Here is a 21,895-nt window from a genome sequence, read left to right as displayed (position 1 = left end):
AGAGTACAAGTCTGTTTGTGTGGTTGTTGAGGTTAGCTAGGAGAAGCCATCGGTCCACAGGTGCTTTAAAAAAAAAAAAAGACCACAGGGGTTATTTTCTATAACGTCAGGTCAATATATAAGAAAGAACATTTCAACACGTCTCTAAATATATAGAAATACACCACCGTCCCGGCAGCAGCTCTCAAGAACACGCAGACCTCGTTGTGAGCGGTCACGCCCAAGAAAACACCTCCGTTAGCAACAGCTTCACACATTAGCGTTAGCTCACGGGAGCAGACGACCTCCTGCTGTGACAACGAGTGACCGCTGGCAACGCTCAGATAAAATAAGGCAGGATCACAAGCGTATGACTTTTGTGAAGAAAATAACCCTCTACTCCTGTTGGTTTGTTTACAATGAAACATTATCAGAGATCAGAGACTAGAAACACATGTTCAACTGAATACTGATAATGCTTAAACTTTATTTACACTCTGATGGTTAACGGTAACACTGCAGGAACGTGCTGGTTAATGTGGGGTGAGTTCAGGAAACACAAAGACACGACGTGTCCTTGAGCAAGGCTCTTAACTCCTCTGTGTGTTCACTGCATGGTCAGATGCAAACGAGGGCCCACAATGCACTGCACCTTCCTTTTGGCAATGTGGTTACGTAACTCCGCCTCCATTACATCTGCCTCAGCAGGAACCAGCTGTTACCTCCACAACAAGATGAGCACCATTACAAAGAGCCACGAGCTAACAACACCAGTCTCCTGATGGGGACACCGTAAAATAAATAAAAAACTCCCAGAAGCCACTGCTGCGATGACGAAGCAGCACCCTGAAGGTGGGAGACGCTTCCTGTGTTCTCTGACCTCGTTACATGCATTTAATTTATTATATTTACTACAGGACGGCTGCTAAAGTGATACTCTGTGTGAACAAAGTACACATACTCAAGTACAATTTAGAGGTTTTTGTACTTCACCTGTCAATATCCATGTTATGTTACTTTATACTTCTACACTACTACATATCAGAGGAAACTATTTTACATTTTACTCCATTTGACAGCTTAAAAGTACTATATATAATATATATATATATATATATATATATATATATATATATATATATATATATGTTTATATAACCAATTGTTTATATAACATAGTAATTAAAATGAGCTCCCCCTCCACCAGCTGCAACATTACAGTAATTAACACATTAATGACTCAATAATAATAATAATAATAATAATAATGTAATATTATAATATATATTATTCTGTACTTTCAAGTATATTTTGATGCAAGTAAATGTAAAAAAAAAACACTAAGGGTATTTCTACACTGTGCTCTCGCTACTTTTACATCAGTAAAATGTTTTGAGTACTTCTTCCACCACTGGTGGTACTAGTATTGGTGATAATAATTCATATATATAGATCCACCCCGGTCCGGTGGATCAGACCCTGTTCACACCTGCTCTAACGTGGGCGATCCCGTCACTATCAGAATCATCTCAAATGAGAATAAACACCTCCATCATTTCCGTTTTTGTAAAACAACAAATGAGTCGAGAGGCATCAAAGCACTTCCTGTGTCTCATCTGTGGGAAATAAAAAAGAAAGAAGAAGAAATCCAAAACCACTAACGACTGAGTCTGTTCCAGACAAAACCAATCGCACAAGATGTCTGACGGACTCGTAATATAGACGATCCATGTTAACAGATACAGATCACTTTGTTTGATTACAGCAGCTGGTCTACAAGGATCCAGAATGTCTATTTTTGCCAGGAGAACCATCGTCAGTAAAACTTTATTTACACTGTGATGGTTAACGGTAGACTGTGTCAGTAATATTTAACTTGTGTATTTGTCTCTTGATGACCGGACAATGACCAGCTTTGTAACAGGACCAGAAACGCTTTCATTGGCTTATTTAATCCTCTACGCACACATTTACTCTCTTTACCTGAGAAAATAGTTGGCCTCTGAAACCTGTTTTTCCGGCTGCCGCTTGGCGCCTGAATGCAACAACTGTGAGGTTTTAGGGTTTGTTGAAGGAGACCAAGAGTTTGAGAGACTAAAGTCAGTCCTGGATCAGTTTTCCTTCCTTTATAAAGCTGATGTACCTCCAACGCTCTCTCAGTGTTATAGACTGTGTGTGTGTGTGTGTGTGTGTGTGTGTGTGTGTGTGTGTGTGTGTATATATATATATTTCATATTTTAAGAGGGGCTCCAGAGCCGCCACCAACATGCTGACTCTCAGGATTCATGACATAATACACAAAACACAAGTTTAAAGTAAAACAATTATTGTAATTCCAATACAAGAGTCACTACAATATGTCTCATTGATTCTTTTAAGCTTTGTTTGTTCTCGTTAAAGCTCAACAAGCTGTTCGCTGCATTATTCTCCAAAAAAAACCAGAGGACGTACAAACAAAATGAACAGTTCAGAATCAAAAAGACGAGTTTAACTGATAAAAACACCATAAACTAACCTCCAAACCAACTCATATCTCATATTCATGAACTACTTAATCATCTTTATACAAACCCTGTAAAGAAAGTCTAGTATTAAATGTATTCTAAAGAAACAAAGGTTTAATATCCTGTAAACTATTTGATTTGGCTGAAACATATTTACTCAAATGTATATTTTTAAGACTTCCTGTTTCCAAAGTGTTTTAAAATCCTCTAAATAGTGATTTTATTAGTGAACTATTTGTGACAGTCACGTCCAAAAAGCTCCAATTGTGCGACCAAACCTCACTACAGTGAGTATAAACTAAGCTTTATGCAGTATAATATATAGTACTTCAAAAGTCAGAAATCATTATAATAACAATAATCGCTGCAAAGTAGTTCCTAAAAATAATGACGAATCAGCTGAAACAGAAACAGAGAAAGTTAAAGACAACGGTGAGGAGTCAAGTCTTAAAAACTGTGTATATGTTAAAGTACGAGTACTACAGAACTGTGTATATATACACGTTAAAGTACAAGTACTCCAGCTTCAAGTGTTTGAATTTTCTTTGGGGAGTCAAGTGGTGCTTTTCTGCTGAGTCACCGCTTCCTCCAACAGGAACATGAAACAAAAGTCCTGTTTAAAAACTCCACAAAATATTATGAAACATTCCGAGAATCCATATTCATCTACCTTTGTTTTCAATTACACATCACGAATCATAAAGAGGAAAAACAATACTGGAAATCAACCGTTTTTTTATCTAAATGTCAATAAAACTTCTGACTGAATTATGATATCAGATATGCACTTTATCTTCTAATATTAACACAGATAATGTTGGAGTTTCACAGAAATACAGATTAAAGTGTTGAGGTCAACTTCAGAAATCTACTTTCCTTAAATCAACTTTTATGATTCCATTTATCAGACCAAAGTCTTCGCCATTTGCTACTGAGCATGTGCAGCTCTCACTAGAGCCGAGAAGGAAGCCGTTATTTGTAATGTATTAATATTGTTACAATATATATATATATATATATATATATATATATATATATATATATCTTGTAAAAACATCTTGTCAATAATACTTTACGTAGTCCTATATTATGCAGATTTATTTTATATTCTCTGATAATATTGTAAATTGTAATATTATAAAGGTTGAGGCTTTAAATAAGCAGTTGGCTTTTTGTCTCTTCCAGCACTGTGATATGTATTTATCTCTGTTGTTTGCTTATTTTTATTTTACTGGTTAAATTGTGCAAGAATAAATAAAATAAAAGTAAAATAAATTTACCAGCGTTTCTTTTACTTTCCAGGCGTCATTGTGACGACGGAATAAAACAAACTGTATTTAGTATTTTCAGTTTTAAAATCATAAGAGATGCTTTTCTATTTTATAGCCTGTTGTGACCTGTTGCATTCTGGGAAAGTGTGTTCCTATAGTTTCAGACACGCGTGTTTGAAACGATTCTTATTTTTCATAATGAAGATTTATTAACCAAACTAGCTAGTGGACATTGTGTCCCTCTTTTTTTCTCAAACTCTCACCAAAACTTGACTCCTAAAGCGAGAAGCGAGCTGTGACTTCTGTGAAGCGTTGACACATCTACGGACTACAGCTGCTCGCTACAACGCTGCTCACACAGTTGATGCTGCTCTTCATTGAATAAAAACAGATTTTATTATTAAATGTGGTGCATCTGAGCCTCCGTATTCTCCCGTATCTCCACCTCCTGGAGAACTTCATGGCGTCTCCGGTGGTGATTTCTGGATCACAGAACCCCCCCCCCGTCAAAAATCTCACCTCTCCGGCATAGGCCCGCCGAGAATGTGGCAGCACCACGTTATCTCCAAAAGTGCCACATTTAACTTGCACAAAAAGCTTTGCACGTGCACCAATGCTGAAAAACGTGCATTGCTTTATGCAAGTTTTTGCACACGATCTCTACGATCTGGTTTCATGGACACATACAGACCCTTTAACAAACCGCATTAAAGTCAGTCAAACAAACAGAAAGCCACGGTTTCATCCCGTTAGATCGGACACATTATGGAGATAATAACGACCTGAGTGACATGTTTTAATACATCTCCACATGATGCGAGTCCATTAGTCGAGGCTTTTATCTCTGCAGCTCCTGTGGGCACTAAATAACACGGCTCATGTCCAACATAACATCCCATAATAAACCACATTCACAAACAGAGTCTTCTGTTTGTTCGTATAGAAACTCCTCTACATGAAGCATTAATGAAGCATTAACCCTCTGAACCCCATAAACACATTGGTGGGATTTAAAAGCATGTTTTCTTTAAACAATCTCTAAAACTGAACTGTTTATCTCAGCCAGACGCTGGAAAACAACTGCATTATCGTCAGATTTTCATTTTTCCGACGGTCCGTGAACATATCATGTGAACCTCAGATTAATTCCACAGTTTAACGTTAACCATCAGAGTGTAAATAAAGTTTTATTGTTAACCATCAGTGTAAATAAAGTTTTAACATTAACCATCACAGTGTAAATAAAGTTTAAACGTTAACCATTAGAATGTAAATTAAGTTTTAACGTTAACATCACAGTGTAAATAAAGTTTTAACGTTAATCATCAGAGTGTAAATAAAGTTTTCCTGACGATGGTTCTCCTCCAGTATTCAGTAGAACATGTGTTTCTAGTCTCTGATAATGTTTCATTGTAAACAACCAATCAGTGTTTAAACCAACAGGAGGAGAGCTAGTAACGTTAGCAGCACCGCTAACGGCTAACCAACGGAGGTTCACTTCAGTTACATTATGATGCCTTCATGCTCTGCTCAGTGAAAATGAGTACTGGCTGAAGGTACATTATAACTTTATCGTGATGTGTTCACATGTAATCTGTAAAATGTAGTTTTGGTGATAAACTTGAATTAACAAATAGTTTAAAGATGTTTTCACATTAATATAAAATACATATTAGAGATGAATTGTGTCGTCATAACTGTTATTCTGCACTAAAGACATGTTCTAGTTCTCTCCACTTCTAGTTATAATTGTTCTGTTTCCATAGAGGAGCAGGACTTTTATTTTGAAGTGAAAATCAAGACCACAGAGAGATTAAAATGTGACGGAGGGTTAACCAGTATCAGAGCTTCATCAGGTGATCTCAGTGATTACCTGCTGCTCTCCTCTTGATAACCTGATAATCAGTCTTATAACCTGCTGTTGTCTTCAGAAGCGTCGGAGCCTCGTGGTTCTAAATCCTCAGATTAACTCCCAGCGTCGATGTTTTGCAACCCCGGTTCTTGTCTGAACGTCTGATGAGGAGCAGCGACTCAATTAGAAAGAAAGTTTTTACTGTCAAACGAGACGAAAGACACACGGCCTGAATTTAACAAACGGATCAATAATCTATCAATAATCTATCAGTAACCTATCAGATATCACCTGGTGTTCAGTTTGTCTCAACAGCAGAGTTTAGCACGGGTTTAATAAAAACTAGCTCACTGGGTCTTCAATTTGTTCGGGTGTCATAATGATTTCAACACCGGTTCCTAATGTTTGATTTGAAAACCAAATATTTTATATTTTACCTCTATATACTAACTCTACCAGCTCTACCAACAGTTGGCTAGTTGGTTTGTGTTCAACACACAGAGCTGCTGGTCAACAGGAAGGAGACGTAAAGATCTCTTTTGTTTTGATCGTTTAGCATGAGGCTAACAACACTAAAGGCTAGTTTAGCATCTCTTTAACATCTATATATCTATATATCTATATATATCTATATATCTATATATAGATATATATATATATATCTATATATAGATATATATATATATATCTATATAGATATATAAAGATATATATATGATGTCACAGGCAGGTCCTGTCCTACAACAAGGCGAGAAACGTTAGCAATCAGCTGATTCAACAAAAGTATATTTATTGTAAATTTAAGCCCCGCCCCCTTGGAGACCACACTGTCACTAACTGCACTCCCTGAATGAACATCATCGAGTTTTCTGAAAGTGAAGACAGACAGAAGACGATGACATGAAGGAACACTGTTAAAATACATTCAGCAGACCTCCGGTAGCTAGCGCAGCATAGGCATGCTTTACTGACCACACTTTGAAGAAAAAAAGAAAAATATTACAAATGGTAAATTACCAAAATCACATTTACTGTCACTGCAGGTTATTAGCTCAATATTAACCTTATAAGTAAAAGAAAAATACTGTCAAGTACAGTGAAAGAACCTTCAGGGATTGTTCCTCCAAAAACATAACGTTTGTGGAGGCAGGCTTGAAAGTTTTTAACTAAATTACAGAGCCAGTGACCAATAGAAACGTCTTTAGACGTTCATAGGAACCTGTAAAAACCCACTTTTGCAGCATATTAAATATGCAAAAATATGACTAAATACACAACTTCAGTTTGACGTCAGCTGTTTATTTGCTCATATTTACACATTATTTAAACGTGTGACTGAAACGTCACGTTTCTGCAACTTGAGTTTATTTAAAACCAAACTGACACAAACTGAAACCGATGAGGAGGAAGGAAACCCACATTTACCAACTTGAATGAGGACAAAAAAATTTAAAATAAAAATCACAAATACTTAGCAGTAGCGTGAAGCTAACGTCACTAGAAGCTAACAGGATAGAACCCTGACGTGTGATCTAAAAGAGGAACACTGAGACATCGTGATCGATACGTCTTTGACTTATTAAATAATTACTATATCTAGTGAGACGTCTGAGGTTAAGATAGACAGTTTGATAAACACTGGAGGTCACCGTGTCTCCTTAAGCAGAGGATTTCTGCTTTTTAGGATTGATTAAATGATTTGAAAACTGACAATTCATCTAACAGGGTGTCACATTGAATTAGCTCCCCTTTGATTCATATCCACGACTGTAACGCACCATCTGGACCGTTGCTTTCTGCTGATCTGCCAACACAAGTCAGTCAGTAAGTAACCGACCAGCTGACCTCCTCCAAACAACAACAACAAAAAGGTTTAAATATAAATGGACGTTTAACCCACATCAGCACTTTGAAATGTGGAGCCACTCTGGTTGCACATGTGTGGGCGTGTGAAGAAGAGTTTTCAGTTGGCGATTAATAAATGTTGAAGTACGAGGTGATGAATGTAAAAACACCAGGAGCACTAATCCAACCTGACAGTGGTGACTGACTGACTGACACACACACACACACACACACACACACACACACACACACACACACACACACACACACACACAAGCTCGAATCAGCAACGGTGATCATTTGACTAAAAACTCAAATGGTTTCTGTGAAGGTTGCTAACCCTCTGTATGTAAAACAAACCATTTCAATAACCAAATTTTAACCACATCCTCTTCAATCAAGCTGCTCGCTGCAGGCCCGTAAAAAGAGACAGATCCAAGGCCGACAAGCTGCGTAGCTGCAGGGACAAAAGGGTGTGCAATGATGTGTACATGTTGGATTGGGGGGGGGGGGGGGTATTTAAATCAGATTCTAGATGAAGTCTCTCTGAAGACCTGCTCACGCTGGGTTCTTTGCAAACAGCTCGGATGTGCAGAGGTTTTCAGCATCGAGAGCTGCACATAGTGACAGTGCAACTGCATCAAAGGGGGGGGGGGGGCAGCAACAGCACAGACTGCAGCCTCCACAAATGTGTTGTATCTATGATCACATACTGACATGAACAGGACACGGTACTGGTATTGATCAGACAGAGCAAAAGAAGATAATATGGTGACATGTTGTGCATGTAGCTGCTGATCAGGAAGCTACATGAGCACCACAGTTAACTTCTCTGTAAGTTAGATGAGAGCAATACCATGCTAATGGAGTCATGCATGGCTGTTTTGGGGGGGTGATCATCATGAAGTTGCAGCATGTTTACTAGGAGTCATATTTGAACATCTACTGTAAGTGAGACAGGGGTTTTTGGGGGGAGGAAGCACGCCTCCATCCCCCTATATGGCTGCATAGCGTGCACACAAAACACATCCATCCGTTAACATGCATGCAAACGTAAAGCTGGTGTTAAAGATGGTGCTGTTTTTTACCTGGGCTCCGGAAGGATGATCTTCTTGCTCGCCCTGGCCGCTGGAGTAGATTTGCTCTTCTCCATCGCCATCAAATAACTGACATCGGCGAGCACTGCTTCGAGGTCCGCCATCTTTCGACCCTGGGACGACCAAAAATCGATAAAACAACCAGGGATGGATGTGTGTTTGGAGGGAGGGGGTTATTCTAGGGAATTAGAAATAAAACAATGTCCTCCACAGGATTGTGAGCAACATCAAGCACCAAGCTTGAGCGGACCATCGACGGGAAAAGGTGTCGTTGTCTCCGGCTGTAGTCTCTCAAACTACCATCATTGTGACAGACACACAATGAAGAGAGGAGACCTCAAATAAACACGAGATCAGCGTCCTTGTAATCCCATGTTTTTTGGTAAAAAAAAAAAAATGCAGGTTTGCTTGAGGGAGAGGAAAAATAAAGCAAAAATTAGATGAGATCTTTATAGTGAGGAGATGTCTCACAGAGATAGGTAGATGCACCAGGAGACAGCTGTCACAATCCTACAGGTCTCCTGGTCCCTCTTGATGGAAATATGTCCCCAAAAAACACGACTGTTTGCAGCATGTGCAGGACTTCTTCTTTTTTCCACCACCACCCACTTTAAAATGTAAACACTGTGAGAAACACTGAGAGAAAAACAAAATCTAATTTTTGCTTTAAATGGAGCAGCTAGAGAGGCTGACTGGCTCCTGATGAAAAAGAGAAACCATTAAACCTCTAATAACCCAGGGACACGTGTGGTTCTTCTTCGTCTCTCGAATAAAAGGTTGACAGGTTGATCATCGAGGTGCTACTTCTTCGTCTTCCTTAACGTCTAATTAAAATATTATAATGCTAATCTCTTGGTCGGGCTTTTGGCAGAAATACAACCAACACAGGTTAAAGATGAGCCAGGAATCCATAAAAATAGAAACTCCTGTTGTTTATGTTTCCGTCGCTGCTTCCTGTGTAACGTCCATTAAATCCATTAAAAAGAAAACACCCCGAAAAGATGCCATTAATCACCTTAAGAGGCTTAGCTAAAGCTAACGGGTGTAATCGATTAATCACGAGCTAAAATCCACTGAAGCTAACTTGTTTTAGCCTGCTCGATATTTTTGGGTTCGTCTTTGCTAGTTAGCCACCAAGCTAGCTAGCTAAAAGAAACTGCTAGCCAGTTAGGCTAACTACTGCATATAAGCGTGATTAATCAGTATATACATCTAGTTTGGATTGTTTCACTGCAGCCGATGTATTCGTTAAAAAGCCCCAGTTGCCAGCAGCTAACAGGCTCCACTGACTGGCGGACTTAACGGCTACTCTGGCTCGATTTCGGATTTAGTTTAATAAGCTAACGGCTGCGAGTCAGCTCGTTATTTAAGGGGAAGTCTTGCAGCGTTTTTCTGAGAGAACCCCGGGAAAACAAAAAAGCGTCAAAATCAAAGAGTTAATCGCACAAGATAATCCATAGTTTGCTCATTGAGTGGTAGGGGGGTGGTCCCTCCTCGTCTGGAGACCCAGCAGAGAGCGACTGACCGTAGGGTTGATGGTGACGCTGATGTCGGTGGTGGTGGTGGTGGAGGAGGAGGAGGAGGAGGGGGGGAGATGGAAATCGGGCTCCGGCGGTAGTTTAGCTTGTTAAAACGTGTTCCTCTTTCATATTTAAAAAAGTAAAAATACGTTAAATACGTCAAGTATTTAATTTAATTATAAAATGTATTAATTTAAATATAAAAAACTATATTTGATTTGAAATATGTTTTAAATACGATAAACTCGTATTTAAATAACACGACAACACATTTTTAAAGAATCGCGTTGTCGTGTAAAAAAACACCCCCAACACGACACGGAGGTCGATATCGCGAAAGAAGAACCGAGCGACTCCTGGCTGCTCGGGCTATACGCTCTGGAGAGCTCAAACTCCGGCTAAAAGAAGCTGTCCGTCCGCGGCCAACCCTGGAGCGTCTCTTCCCAGCCGATACAAGCGTATCGCTTCTTTTTTTCCGGTTAAGCTGTCCGTTTTCCAGCTCGGGACATGTTTTAATTAAAAGTCCCTCTAGATTGATGTATTTTTATGTGTGTGTGTGTGTGTGTGTGTGTGTGTGTGTGTGTGTGTGTATATATATATATATATATATATATATATATATATATATATATATATATATATATATATATATATATATATATATATATATATATATATATATATTTTGCTACTGCTTGCTTTGTGGGTCCAACTTCCTCCCACTGCGGTGGAGGAGAGGCTCATAAAACCCGGAGCGGTCTCATTGTTGGCTGGAGCCGGACTCTCAGGCGTTGAGAGAGAGAGTGAATGGCTTTTTTGTTTTTCTATTTTTATACACGTTACAAAAACTGCATTTTCATCTCTTTGAATCGGAAATGAAAGAATACATGTATAGCTATACATAACCACAGTTTTACAGTTCTGGAGTTCCCCTTTCTTACACATTTAGAGTATTTTGTGATGATTTACGACCTTTACTGTTACAGGACATTTCACAACACACATATTTACTGTATTTGTTTGTATGAAATCCTCCCTGCAGCACACATAGCATGGTCTATTTTTGATGTCGGTGTGAAATAATATATTGTTTTTTCCACATTTAATCTGAATGTGCATGCCTCCCCTGATAATTAATGTTACATCTTAGTGTATTCATTTCCTCCTGAGAGCTGTGTTTGTGTGGGAACATAGTGCCGTTTCCTGGTTGGTAGAGGAACTGCTCTTCATGCAGTGTGAAGATCAGGCCTGTAGGCTGCAGCAGGCCTTCACATGTAGGATCAGGAGCATTATTCATCAGAAACAGGTGTTTCATACCTTGACCCTGCAGAAAAAGCATGCACCACCAATGAATTCTTCTCTTTGTTTAGGAGTCATAAGTGACATTTGGTAACCTTTGAACTAAAAGATATATATATTATAAGCTTTTAACTGTGATCAGTTAAATAAATGATATGTTCTTTAACTGCAGCTTTAACAAATGTTTATTTTATTTATTCTATTTATTTTAGATTAATTTATTAATGTGGAACAAATTGCCAAAAAAGCAAATCCAAGATTGATTTTAAATCAAATTTATTCGTCACTTTGCTTTTATTGTTTGTATCATTTATTTATTGTGGTTTTACCTGTGTAATCTATACAAAGGTTGTTTTTCTCCATCATTTAGTCTATAAACCACCTGAAAAATATGTCAAATATTCACAAAGTGAATAGAACCCCAGACTTTTACATTTGCAATCATATAAGAGAGGAATAAAGCAGATCTTCTCATTTGAAAACCAGATTTTTGCCATTTTTTCTTGATAATTCAAATTATTATTTAAGTTTTTTTTGTTTTACTTGAAATAATTTTACTGCGCTGTAATACTATAAACTATTAAATCACAAATGTTTTCTAGAGCACCTGTTGAGTAGAAGAGGTAAATCAGGACAACACGTGGACGTCAGTAGGGTTTAAGAAAGACAGTTTATTCAGCACTGGGGGTCAGAGGTGAAGGGTCACATGGGAGAGAGGGGGGGGGGGTATTTTTTATTTTTTTTTTTGGGGGGGGGGGGGCGTTACTGCTGAATACGGCGGATGGACTGGATCTGAGGGGTCTGGCAGTGGGAGCCAAACTCCCTGAAGTGTTTGAACTCCCCACAGTGACGATCACACTCCATGATATACTGGTATCCACGATAACCAGGGTACTGGTAGCACACAAATCTGTGGGGAGGAGGAGGAGGAAGAGGAAGAGGAGGAGGAGGAAGAAGGGCCGGAAGTTAGGATGACATGTTGCAACAGATTGTTGTTGTGGAAGCAGGATTATTTAGTTTTTTTAAAACATGCTGGTGGGAGAAAGGTGAAGAGGAAATGTGTTGTGAGTACTTGTGAGTACTTGACAATATAAGAGAATGATGTTCCTCCTTATATTAATATTATATCTTCTTTCATTGCTTCTGCATCCTTTGTAAATTCAGTTTTTAGGTTGACTTTGTAACATCTGTTCAGGGACTACAGATGAAAAATATAAGTTTACAGGAATGTTTTTATTAATGTGGACTGTCCCTGACCAGATAAAGCAATAAAATACAATAACATAACATAACACTTACGCTCCAGACTGGATCCTGAGAGAGCCCACTTCATTGTTGCACCAGCCCATGGCCTGGAGGGAGGGATAGTCGTCACTGAGCTCACCCTTACGGCCCAGGAAGTTCTCACGCTCGAAGATGGTCATACGACACTCTCTGTGGTTCTGCAGGAAAACACACACACACACACACAGGAACACACTCAGGAGTTGTTCTTTTTAATCCTAAAAGAAAATAATATATAATATAAAAGATAGCTTCACATCTTCAGTAGGAACCAGAGAGTTTTTCATTCATCCTTCAAATCTGCTAACGCAGTGTTCCTGAAGCTAAAAAGTAGACCAGACTTACAGCACAGGCGATGGGTCTGAAGGAGGTCATCCTCTCGATGTGGTAGGCGTTGCTGCCTCCGAAGGCGTCACACTGGGGGTACTCTCCTCTCTCCAGGACGAACTGCTGCCCCTGGTAGGAGGCGTGCTCGTAACCCACCCAGCTGTCACACACAAAATACACCACAACTCTCTTTTAAAAACTCCTTTTTTTTTGCAGGATATTATTAGAGTATATATCGGAGCAGTTCACTCACGCTCCGCTCTCCACCCTCAGGGAGCGCACGGTCTCGAAGCCGAACTCCATCACGTTGCAGCACTCAGAGGTGAACTCATGGCGACGGCCCTGGAAGCACTCCTCGTCGAAGACAATGATCTGGAGGAGGAAAGAGATGCAGATGTGTTTAAAGAAAATAAAGCAGCTGATGCACAATAACAATAACTACATATAGACACTAAAAAAACACTGTTTGATGTAAGAAATCTTTAGTTTAAAGGCGTAACATTGAGGTAGTTTTACAGATTTAGATAGTGTTATTTATTATATTTAGCTTTATTTAACCAGATAAGTCAATTTAGAGATTCAAGACAAGATAAAAACATCTCAAACAAACTCTTAAAAACTAGTAAACTATTAAATAGTAAGTAATTTCTCTCCAGAGAGGTTAAAATATGAATCTTGTGTTTTTCCATAAATGCAGACTCACCTTCCAGTGACCGGAGAATTTGGTGCAATGGTGAGTCATCTTGTCTGGAAAGAAAAAGAAAAAGCACAGACTGATGAGACTAAAAGTAAAAGTTTAGGCATTTTAAATTAAAGCAGCACGACAGGAGAGAAACTCAGTGTTATTCTATGCAGACGACACATTGAATAACCTATAAAACAACAGTGTGTGTTTTTAGAAGAGCTTCAGCAACTAGAATGAATACAATCTATATTTAGTTCTTCATCTTTTTGTTATCTGCTCTTGCTGCAGAGAGCCTCCACCGGCTTTTGGGCCCTTGTCTTTTTTGGGGGGATTTGTGTGTGTGTGTGTGTGTGTGTGTGTGTGTGGCTGAGGGACGGTGAGGGGACTCACCTCGCTTTGGTGTCCTGCTGTGAGAGTGAGAGGAGCCACGCGCCCCCACCCTTTTAAAGCCTCCCCTGGCAGGGGGCCACACAGAAAGCCCCGGGTCAGCAGCGGGGGAGGGGCCACCTTTTTTTTTTGTGCCCCCCCCAACAAAAGCGTGGTTAATCTGTGGACGGGGCAGAAGTGCAGACGCCACATTATCACGTTGTAACAGTGGACACATGGAGACACAGGAATATAAGACAGACGAGAAGATGCAGCTATCATTGAAACAAATATTATATTTATTATAAACATACTTATTCTGTTGAATATTCAAGTTTCTTCCATAAAAAGTCCTAAAATAATGAATAAAAAAGCCCTTGTGATGAATCAAAAGTCCAAAAACAAAAGATATTCAGTTTATGATCAAATGTGACAAATAAAAAACATCCAATCCTCACGTTTGGAAACATTATTATTAACAATTAAAGATTATTAGATTATCAAAACATTACTTTTCTAAGTTGTTCAAAGTATTCAGAACTTTTACTGAAGTAAAAGTAATACAACACTCTGATACAAGTACATATCCTGCATTCAAAACTTCAGTAAAACTATGTTATCCTCATAATATACTGAATGAACCAAAAGTAAAGTACTCATTATGTCAAAATTACATATATTCATTCTATCATGTCATGTATTTTATTTGTGTGTCAAACATTTGTTCCGACCTACGTGAAGTTAAGAGACGTCACCAACTCTCCCATTTACAAAAAACTAAACAACAACAACAAACAAATCCATTAAATATCTACAGATTATCTCAGTGAAGAGCTTTTTAAAATATAATATAATATTATTGTATTTGAAGTAGATGTTGTACTTTTTACTGTACTACATCTCAGAGGTACATGTTGTACTTTTTACTATACTACATCTCAGAGTAAATATTGTACTTTATACTGTACTACATCTCAGAGGTATACAAAACATTAAAGCAATGCACATATTAATGCATCAATAATAATACTTCAATAATATTCTAAATTGGACCATTCAGTATAATGTCATTTTTTTTACTTTTTTTTTTTCTTTTGTACTTTTACTTGAGTTAAACTTTGAATGCAGGACATTTACTTGTAACAGAGTATTTCTATACTGTGGAGTAGTAATACCACCACTGATAATTAGTGAATCACTTTATAGTTTTTCCTTCAAAGTAAAAGAATAGATTCTGCTCATCATGAGAACAAAACAGTTTCCTTCCTGAAAGACATTATTGATTTATTGGGATTGTGTGGATCACAAATGAGTGGAGATCAGTTACACGGTGTCATGATCAGCTGACGGGATGGTTCATCAGAATCAGAATCAGAACCGTTTATTGCCATGGTATGTTGAACATACAAGGAATTTGACATGACGGGAGGTGCATAACATTTAACAATCAACAACAATTAAACGTTACAGAAGGGACAGGTCATGAGGTCAGGAAACATCTATGTATTTGTTCCTGTTGGTGGCCTGAACTGTGAATAGAAACATTAAAATAAATATAATAATAGTTTTAATAAATAAACAAGATGGAATAAAGAGAACAGTCAGGTTTTATGTCTCACAGATGATTTTGGATGAAGGGATGAAAGAGTGACGGCTGCTGAAGACTGAGAGTTTATTGATGAGAGGAAGTGATACAGGGACAAACATCTTCCTGTTCGGAGCAGAGAGGTTCACTGGGGATTGTGTCGGTGCACAAAGCTTCTTCTTGAGTTTAGTTTATTAAACCAAAATAATACTTTACATTGACAAATATAAACATGAGTACCAAAAAATGTATTCATCCGTCGCTGTTAAAAAATAGCAATATAATATAACTTTATTTATGTTGGACATTTAAATACAGAGAGCAATACAATTTAATTTTATTTAATTTTATTTAATTTTATTTAATTTAATTTTATAAAATTGTGAGTATGATAAAAAATAGAAATATATACAAAAATGTAATATCACCATCCTTTATCAAAAGAGATTTCTAACAATGTGATAAATTATTATGCATCTATTCAGGCACTGCAGTCTTTTGATACTCCACCAAAAACAGTATTGCGGTTTGATCTCCTGCCAGATTTGTTGCACAGAATCCAACAGGAACCACACAGATTACACAGCGGGATTAGTTCACACCTAATCTGCACATATCAAACACGTTTTAATCCAAACTGCTTCCAGAATGGAAATAATCACAGCAGAGGTGATGTAATCCAGATGTAATACAGGCTGTAATCCAAGAATTATCATCACCACCAACAATATTTATTTCACCCCTGAAGACCAACAATCCTCATTTACTTGCTTTAATTATGGAATTATGATGGTTTATAGTTATTAAATTCTAACAGTGTATCTATATATCTTTATGGATGTAGATTGAAAGAATAATCTTCCTCTTACAAATGATGAATTCAGTTCTTTTGCAATAAAACTTTTGCTTCTACTGTCGTACTTCATCTGATGTGACCATTAGCTCATGGTGGCTAACGTTAGCTAATGCTATTGAACATTGCATAGGTGTTAATGTGTTTGTAGAATGCGTGACTCTGGTTGTTATGCTGCATTCCATTCAAAGTCGGAATTTCTGAGTTCCCGGTCGGAAATTTCATCTGGAAGTCAGACTTCAGACTCTGAAATTTGGAAGAACCCCACGAATCCCAACCACAAAATCCAAGATGGCTGCCCAGTAAAAAAACTGTAGTACTATGCTGTTCATTTGCACTTCTGTCTTACTTGTGCCTTTATTAAATCAGTACAATACAATACTGTCCAACTCATATCTGTTAACATGTTGCTACGCTGTTTATATGCTCAAAATAATGTGTTGTTGCCAACTGGTAATGCTAATAGTGGCTAAACTAGCTGGAGCTGTTGAACTGGAACGCAGTCACCTCCAGTTTGATTGCGTTATATAATTCAAACAGTGCATCAATATATATTTATGAATGTAGATTTTTGAAAATCTTTCAAATGAAAAGTTGAGTTTATAAATAATAAAACTGTTTACTACAGTTTTGCTGCTATAGTCTTACTTGGTCTGGTGTGAACATTAGTGTATGGTGGCTAACGTTAGCTAAGGTTATCAAGCATTATATAGATATTACTGTAAAAGCAGAAACAGTAAGCACTTCAGATAGATGTCGCATGTTCTCGGCTGGCTAGCATGCTAGCGGTTAGCTATCCTGCTGCTACATCGGTTTACCAGCTAGCCTTTCACTGACCTGTTTTCAGGTGTGATCAGGCTTGTTGCTAGGTGTATTCATAGCTGTTTCCTTCCTGCTTCCAGTTTTTATGCTAAGCTAGGCTAACTGCCTACTGACTCCAGCTCTGCAGCTAACACACAGATAAGGGATTGATATAAATCTTCTCCTCTCACCCTTTAGAGAGAAAGCAAAATGTAAAACTATGTATTTACCTGACCTTTTAGGTTAATTAGCCGTTAAGCAGCTAAAACTCATATAAATCACACTTTTCTTGTGTTTTCTTTGAAATGATCCATTTAACACAACAAGACCCAATTTAACTGTTGTAGAAATGATAACCAGGTGTGTTTATTCCCATTTATTTTCATTATTTTCTCGCTGTGGTTCCTAAAAAACAATAAGCTTTCTGTTTCAGATGGATGGCTGATTTTAAAATCTTTGTTTCCAGAGAATATGTTGTGTGTTTTCCCTGTAGGTGATAGAGAGAAGGGATTACCTCTTTGTGCCCTCTGAACCTTTTGCATTCCTTCTCTCTACATGGCCAACCAACCCAACACATGATGATGGGCGTGGGGGGGGAATGCCTCGGTCAGTGGTTTCCTTTGATAGCAAAACGCTTACGGCATTGGCCAGAGGCGGCCGGGCGGCGTTTTCCAGGCGATGCGATGACCCGGCTGGCTTTGGCACGGGCCGACTGTGATGACGAGGGGCTTTTTCTTTTGTGCCGTGAGCCTCCACGTTTGGCCTTTGCCAGAGTATAAAAGCTTGGGTCGAGCGTTAAAAGGCACCAGCACGAGCCAGCCTCCCACACGGCACTGCAAGCTATACTAACGCAGGTAAGGACACACGGACCGCAGACACCAGAACCAGAAGTCCAGGGCCCCCCCGTCCACCCATGACCCCCCACATAAAAAAACAGCAGATTTGTGTTTTAATCCTCATCCCATAAACACACCAGCCCTCTGACCACGTCAACACCTCCACTGTCTCCTTGTCACTTGCGTTGACACCTTCTATTTCTGTTCCGTCCCCTCAATCTCTCTCACCCAGACTCTCCTGAAGCCCCTCTCACCATGTCTCAGACCGCCAAGTCCGCCTCCAGCCAGGGCACCGACGCCAAGGACAAGGGAGCCCCCGCTCCAGCCGCCTCCAGCAAGGCCACCAAGACCGGAGAGCCCGGCATGGGATCCTACAGAGTGAGTGCCACTGCTGGTTTTATTTAAAGGGACAGTTCCTCATATCCAGACAGACGGCAGATAGTTTTTGTTTCATTTGTTCTGTTTTTAAAGTAGATCAGGACGTTGTTTCTATAGAGATTCGTTGCCGTTTTTTTAAAGCTATACCACGAATAATAATTTGAGTGAGCAGACCCTTTAAAGGGGGCTTTTCATACAGGTTATTGCTTCATATAGCTTGGATTAGTTTCATTTTATTTAAATGGATTCAACAGACAGTGGAAGAAGAAGTTTTCACATTATTTACTTAGTAGTAGTAGTAAAAGTGCAGTAGCAATACCACTTGTGCAAAAATACTGAAAGTTCAATGATTCATTGTGCAGAAAAACTCATTTGGGAGTTGTTATATTATTGCAATTTTTATTATTGCTGCATTGACATACACACATCATTTTAATGCTGTTTAGCTGGAGAAACATACTGAACAGAATTACATACTGTTCTATAACGCAACTAGAACACAACCGGAATATTTTATCTCTTGTTTTCTGCAAAGAAGCTAAAGCTGTTAATAAAACTAGTGGAGTAATAAAAGTAGAATATTTTCATCTGAAATGTGGTGGAGTACAAGTACAGAGTAGAAAAGGAGAATACTTTTGTAAATACACTTCCCACCGATTATTCTTCCAGTTTAGAGTTGAGGCAGACTCTGCTGGGACATGTTTTCATGGTACCGGTGTAATGTGTGAAACCTCTTCTGTGCAGATCATGATGTTCGACCAGGAGAACTTCCAGGGCCGGATGATCGAGGTCCAGAATGAGTGTATGAACGTGTGTGACCGTGGCATGGATAGAGTGCGTAGTATCATTGTGGAGTGCGGCCCGTAAGTGGACACACAGACTCTGTGATCACAATCACAACATGTTCACCGTCGTCTCTCCTCTAATTCTTCTCTCCTGTCCTCTCCAACCCCTCTGTGCCCCCCCCGTGCCCGGCGGACCCCCTTCTCCAGCTTCGTTGCCTTTGAGCAGACTAACTTCCGTGGGGAGATGTTCATCCTGGAGAAGGGAGAGTATCCTCGCTGGGACACCTGGAGCAACTCCTACCGCAGCGACTGCCTCATGTCCCTCAAGCCCATCCGCATGGTAAGAAATTAAATTAAATTAAATTAAACTAAATTAAATTAAATTAAATTAAATTAAATTAAATTAAATTAAATTAAATTAAATTAAATTAAATTAAATTAAAAATTTAAAATACATATTTTTTAAAACTACATACATCTATATATTGTTTTTCCAAAAAGATGGTACAGTTAAACAAGACTGTATGTATACATTTTGAAGGCATATTGTTTAGTGAGAAACCCTGTGGTGAAAGGCATGAATAATGATAAGAATAATTATACAAAACAAACAACAAAATAACACAAACAAGACTGGAATTGTTATTTAACAACATAAATCTAAATTGTAAAAATATCTAATATATAAGTAGACAAAAATGTGTCCTCAGAGGACATGACTTATTGAAATGTCTACATTTGTCTGACAAACAGTCTAAAATCTAAAGACAATTAATTTAGTGTCATGTATGACAAAGAAAAGCAGCATTTTGTCACATTTGAGGAGCTGGAACCAGCAAATGTTTTGGTATTTTTGCTTGAAAAATGAGACTATTAGTGGATTATTAAAATAGTTCCTGAGAAGTTTTCTGTCCATAGACTAATAATCGCTTCTAACGATAAGTTTGCTTCTCTTGGATTCTTTTTTAGGACATTTTAAACTTAGCTTTTGTGGCACCGATAAACCAACACCACCTCCCTTTAGATTAAACAAATATAACTAATTTACATGAACACGTATAACATTAAATGCTAACTCTTAATCTCCTCCCTGCAGGACAGCATGGAGCACAAGATCTGCCTGTACGAGCTCTCCGACTTCAAGGGCAACAAGATGGAGATCCAGGAGGATGACGTGCCCACCCTCTGGGCGCATGGCTTCTGTGACAGAGTGGGCAGCGTGAGGGTCCCCGGAGGAGCGTGAGTAGACACCAGCAACATCAATTCATTAGAGCATATATAAGTATATCTAAAGTGGAGGCTCTGTACTGCAGCTGCAGGCCTCCAGAGTTCCATTACAATGTAGTTGTTCATGAGAAGTAGGGTCATCACAAGGCTCAAAGCTGACTGCCTGGGGTTTTTATTTGTCGACAAATGTGTATTTTTAGACACATTTTTTTTCTTCACATTTTTTATGACCTCCAGAGTCTCACAGTGAAGTACACAGCTGTTCCCCCTACAGGCCTCCAGAAACAGCTTCAGAGTTCTCTGTTATTGATTCTATAAATGTGTGGAACTCTGATGGAGGGTTGAACGTTATTATTCCATAAAGATGTTCCCTCCTTCTGTGTTTGGATGATGGTGGTGGGATTCAGCCCCCTAGAGGATCTCTAAAAGGTCCTGAAGGTCTACTAAGACATCCTCAATGATCACTAGAACCTCTTAAACACTCATAGAACCTCCTCGTTGACCACTGGAACCTTATCAATGACAACCAGAATCTCCTAATTACCTCCCCAATTACAACAGTACATTTTAAAGGATTTGTAGCCTCCTATAGCCTCCCAAAGGACTACTAGAACTTCTTAATGGACCTCTCAAATCTAATCAACGGCCTCTAGAACCTCCTCAATTGACAAACCCCTTGGGCTTATCAATCCTCCTGAAGGACCACATGAACCTCTTTAGGGACCCCTAAAAAGCACATCAATTAAAACTTCAACCTCCTTAAAGGACCCCTAGAACCCCCTCAATTACCACTACAACACTTTTTGGGACCCATAAAACCTCCTAAATAGAACCTCTTTAGGGATCACTAGAATATCATCAAGGACCACTAGAACCAATTTAGACCTCCTGATTGATCACTACAACCTCCTAAAAACTCACAGAACCTTATCATTGATCACTAGAACCTCTTAAACTCATAGAATTTCCTCATTGACCACTAGAACCTCTTTGATGAATCCTAGAATGTAATCATTGACCACTGGAACCTCTTTACGGACTCCTAGAATGTTCTCAATGATCACTGGAACCTCTTAAAAACTCATAGAACCTCCTCAATGACCACTAGAACCCCTTATAGGACCTCTAGTCTACTCAGAAACCCTACGGCGAGAGAGGAATAGACTAATCATGTGATCAAGGGAGATTAAAGTGACCCATAACGTTCTCCTTGTCTCCCTCAGGTGGGTGGGTTACCAGTACCCCGGATACAGAGGCTACCAGTACCTGTTTGAGTGCGGTGACTACAGACACTACAACGACTTCAGTGCCTTCCAGCCCCAGATCCAGTCCATGCGTCGCATCAGGGACATGCAGTTCCACCAGAGAGGATGCTTCACCTTCACCTCCGCCAGCAAGTGA

General features: G+C 38.9%; 3 protein-coding genes across 3 annotated transcripts in view; 1 reads left to right on the top strand and 2 right to left on the bottom strand.

The window, feature by feature from the left end:
• The window catches only part of grk3 (G protein-coupled receptor kinase 3), a 44,798-nt gene extending 34,678 nt beyond the window's left edge, over window positions 1-10,120 (bottom strand). The window contains 1 exon segment of the mRNA XM_068706355.1: window positions 8,540-10,120. Within this exon segment, the coding sequence (XP_068562456.1) occupies window positions 8,540-8,652 (113 nt within the window). The 5' untranslated portion in view covers window positions 8,653-10,120.
• Window positions 10,121-12,115: 1,995 nt separating this feature from the next.
• Window positions 12,116-14,127, bottom strand: cryba4 (crystallin, beta A4). The gene is made up of 6 exons (XM_068705565.1): window positions 14,054-14,127; window positions 13,682-13,725; window positions 13,232-13,350; window positions 12,997-13,138; window positions 12,667-12,809; window positions 12,116-12,277 (listed from the first exon to the last, which is right to left on the bottom strand). The coding sequence occupies exons 2-6, from the start codon at window positions 13,718-13,720 to the stop codon at window positions 12,130-12,132; spliced, it is 591 nt and encodes a 196-aa protein (XP_068561666.1). The 5' UTR covers window positions 13,721-13,725; window positions 14,054-14,127; the 3' UTR covers window positions 12,116-12,129.
• A 3,955-nt stretch (window positions 14,128-18,082) lies between these two features.
• Window positions 18,083-21,895, top strand: crybb1 (crystallin, beta B1). Its single transcript, XM_068705564.1, has 6 exons — window positions 18,083-18,122; window positions 18,337-18,482; window positions 19,227-19,345; window positions 19,475-19,607; window positions 20,364-20,506; window positions 21,718-21,895. The coding sequence occupies exons 2-6, from the start codon at window positions 18,360-18,362 to the stop codon at window positions 21,893-21,895; spliced, it is 696 nt and encodes a 231-aa protein (XP_068561665.1). The 5' UTR covers window positions 18,083-18,122; window positions 18,337-18,359.

This window comes from Cebidichthys violaceus, unplaced genomic scaffold (genome assembly GCF_023349555.1).
Source record: "Cebidichthys violaceus isolate CVI_PGR_0920_01 unplaced genomic scaffold, fCebVio1.0.p SCAF_12, whole genome shotgun sequence".
NCBI classification, from domain to species: Eukaryota; Metazoa; Chordata; class Actinopteri; order Perciformes; family Stichaeidae; genus Cebidichthys; species Cebidichthys violaceus.
Note: the sequence above shows the minus strand (reverse complement) of the source record. Positions and strands in the feature narration are given on the sequence as shown.

What these genes read in the sequence shown, in the direction of transcription:
- crybb1 (XM_068705564.1), top strand. Translation starts at nt 18,360, where the DNA reads ATGTCTCAGACCGCCAAGTCCGCCTCCAGCCAGGGCACCGACGCCAAG. An exon ending in CCGGCATGGGATCCTACAGA is followed by an intron (nt 18,483 to 19,226) that starts GTGAGTGCCACT and finishes TCTTCTGTGCAG; the next exon opens with ATCATGATGTTCGACCAGGA. An exon ending in CCCTCAAGCCCATCCGCATG is followed by an intron (nt 19,608 to 20,363) that starts GTAAGAAATTAA and finishes TCCTCCCTGCAG; the next exon opens with GACAGCATGGAGCACAAGAT.
- cryba4 (XM_068705565.1), bottom strand. Translation starts at nt 13,720, where the DNA reads ATGACTCACCATTGCACCAAATTCTCCGGTCACTGGAAG. An exon ending in AATTCTCCGGTCACTGGAAG is followed by an intron (nt 13,351 to 13,681) that starts GTGAGTCTGCAT and finishes TTCCTCCTCCAG; the next exon opens with ATCATTGTCTTCGACGAGGA. An exon ending in CTCAGGATCCAGTCTGGAGC is followed by an intron (nt 12,278 to 12,666) that starts GTAAGTGTTATG and finishes TCCTCCCCACAG; the next exon opens with ATTTGTGTGCTACCAGTACC.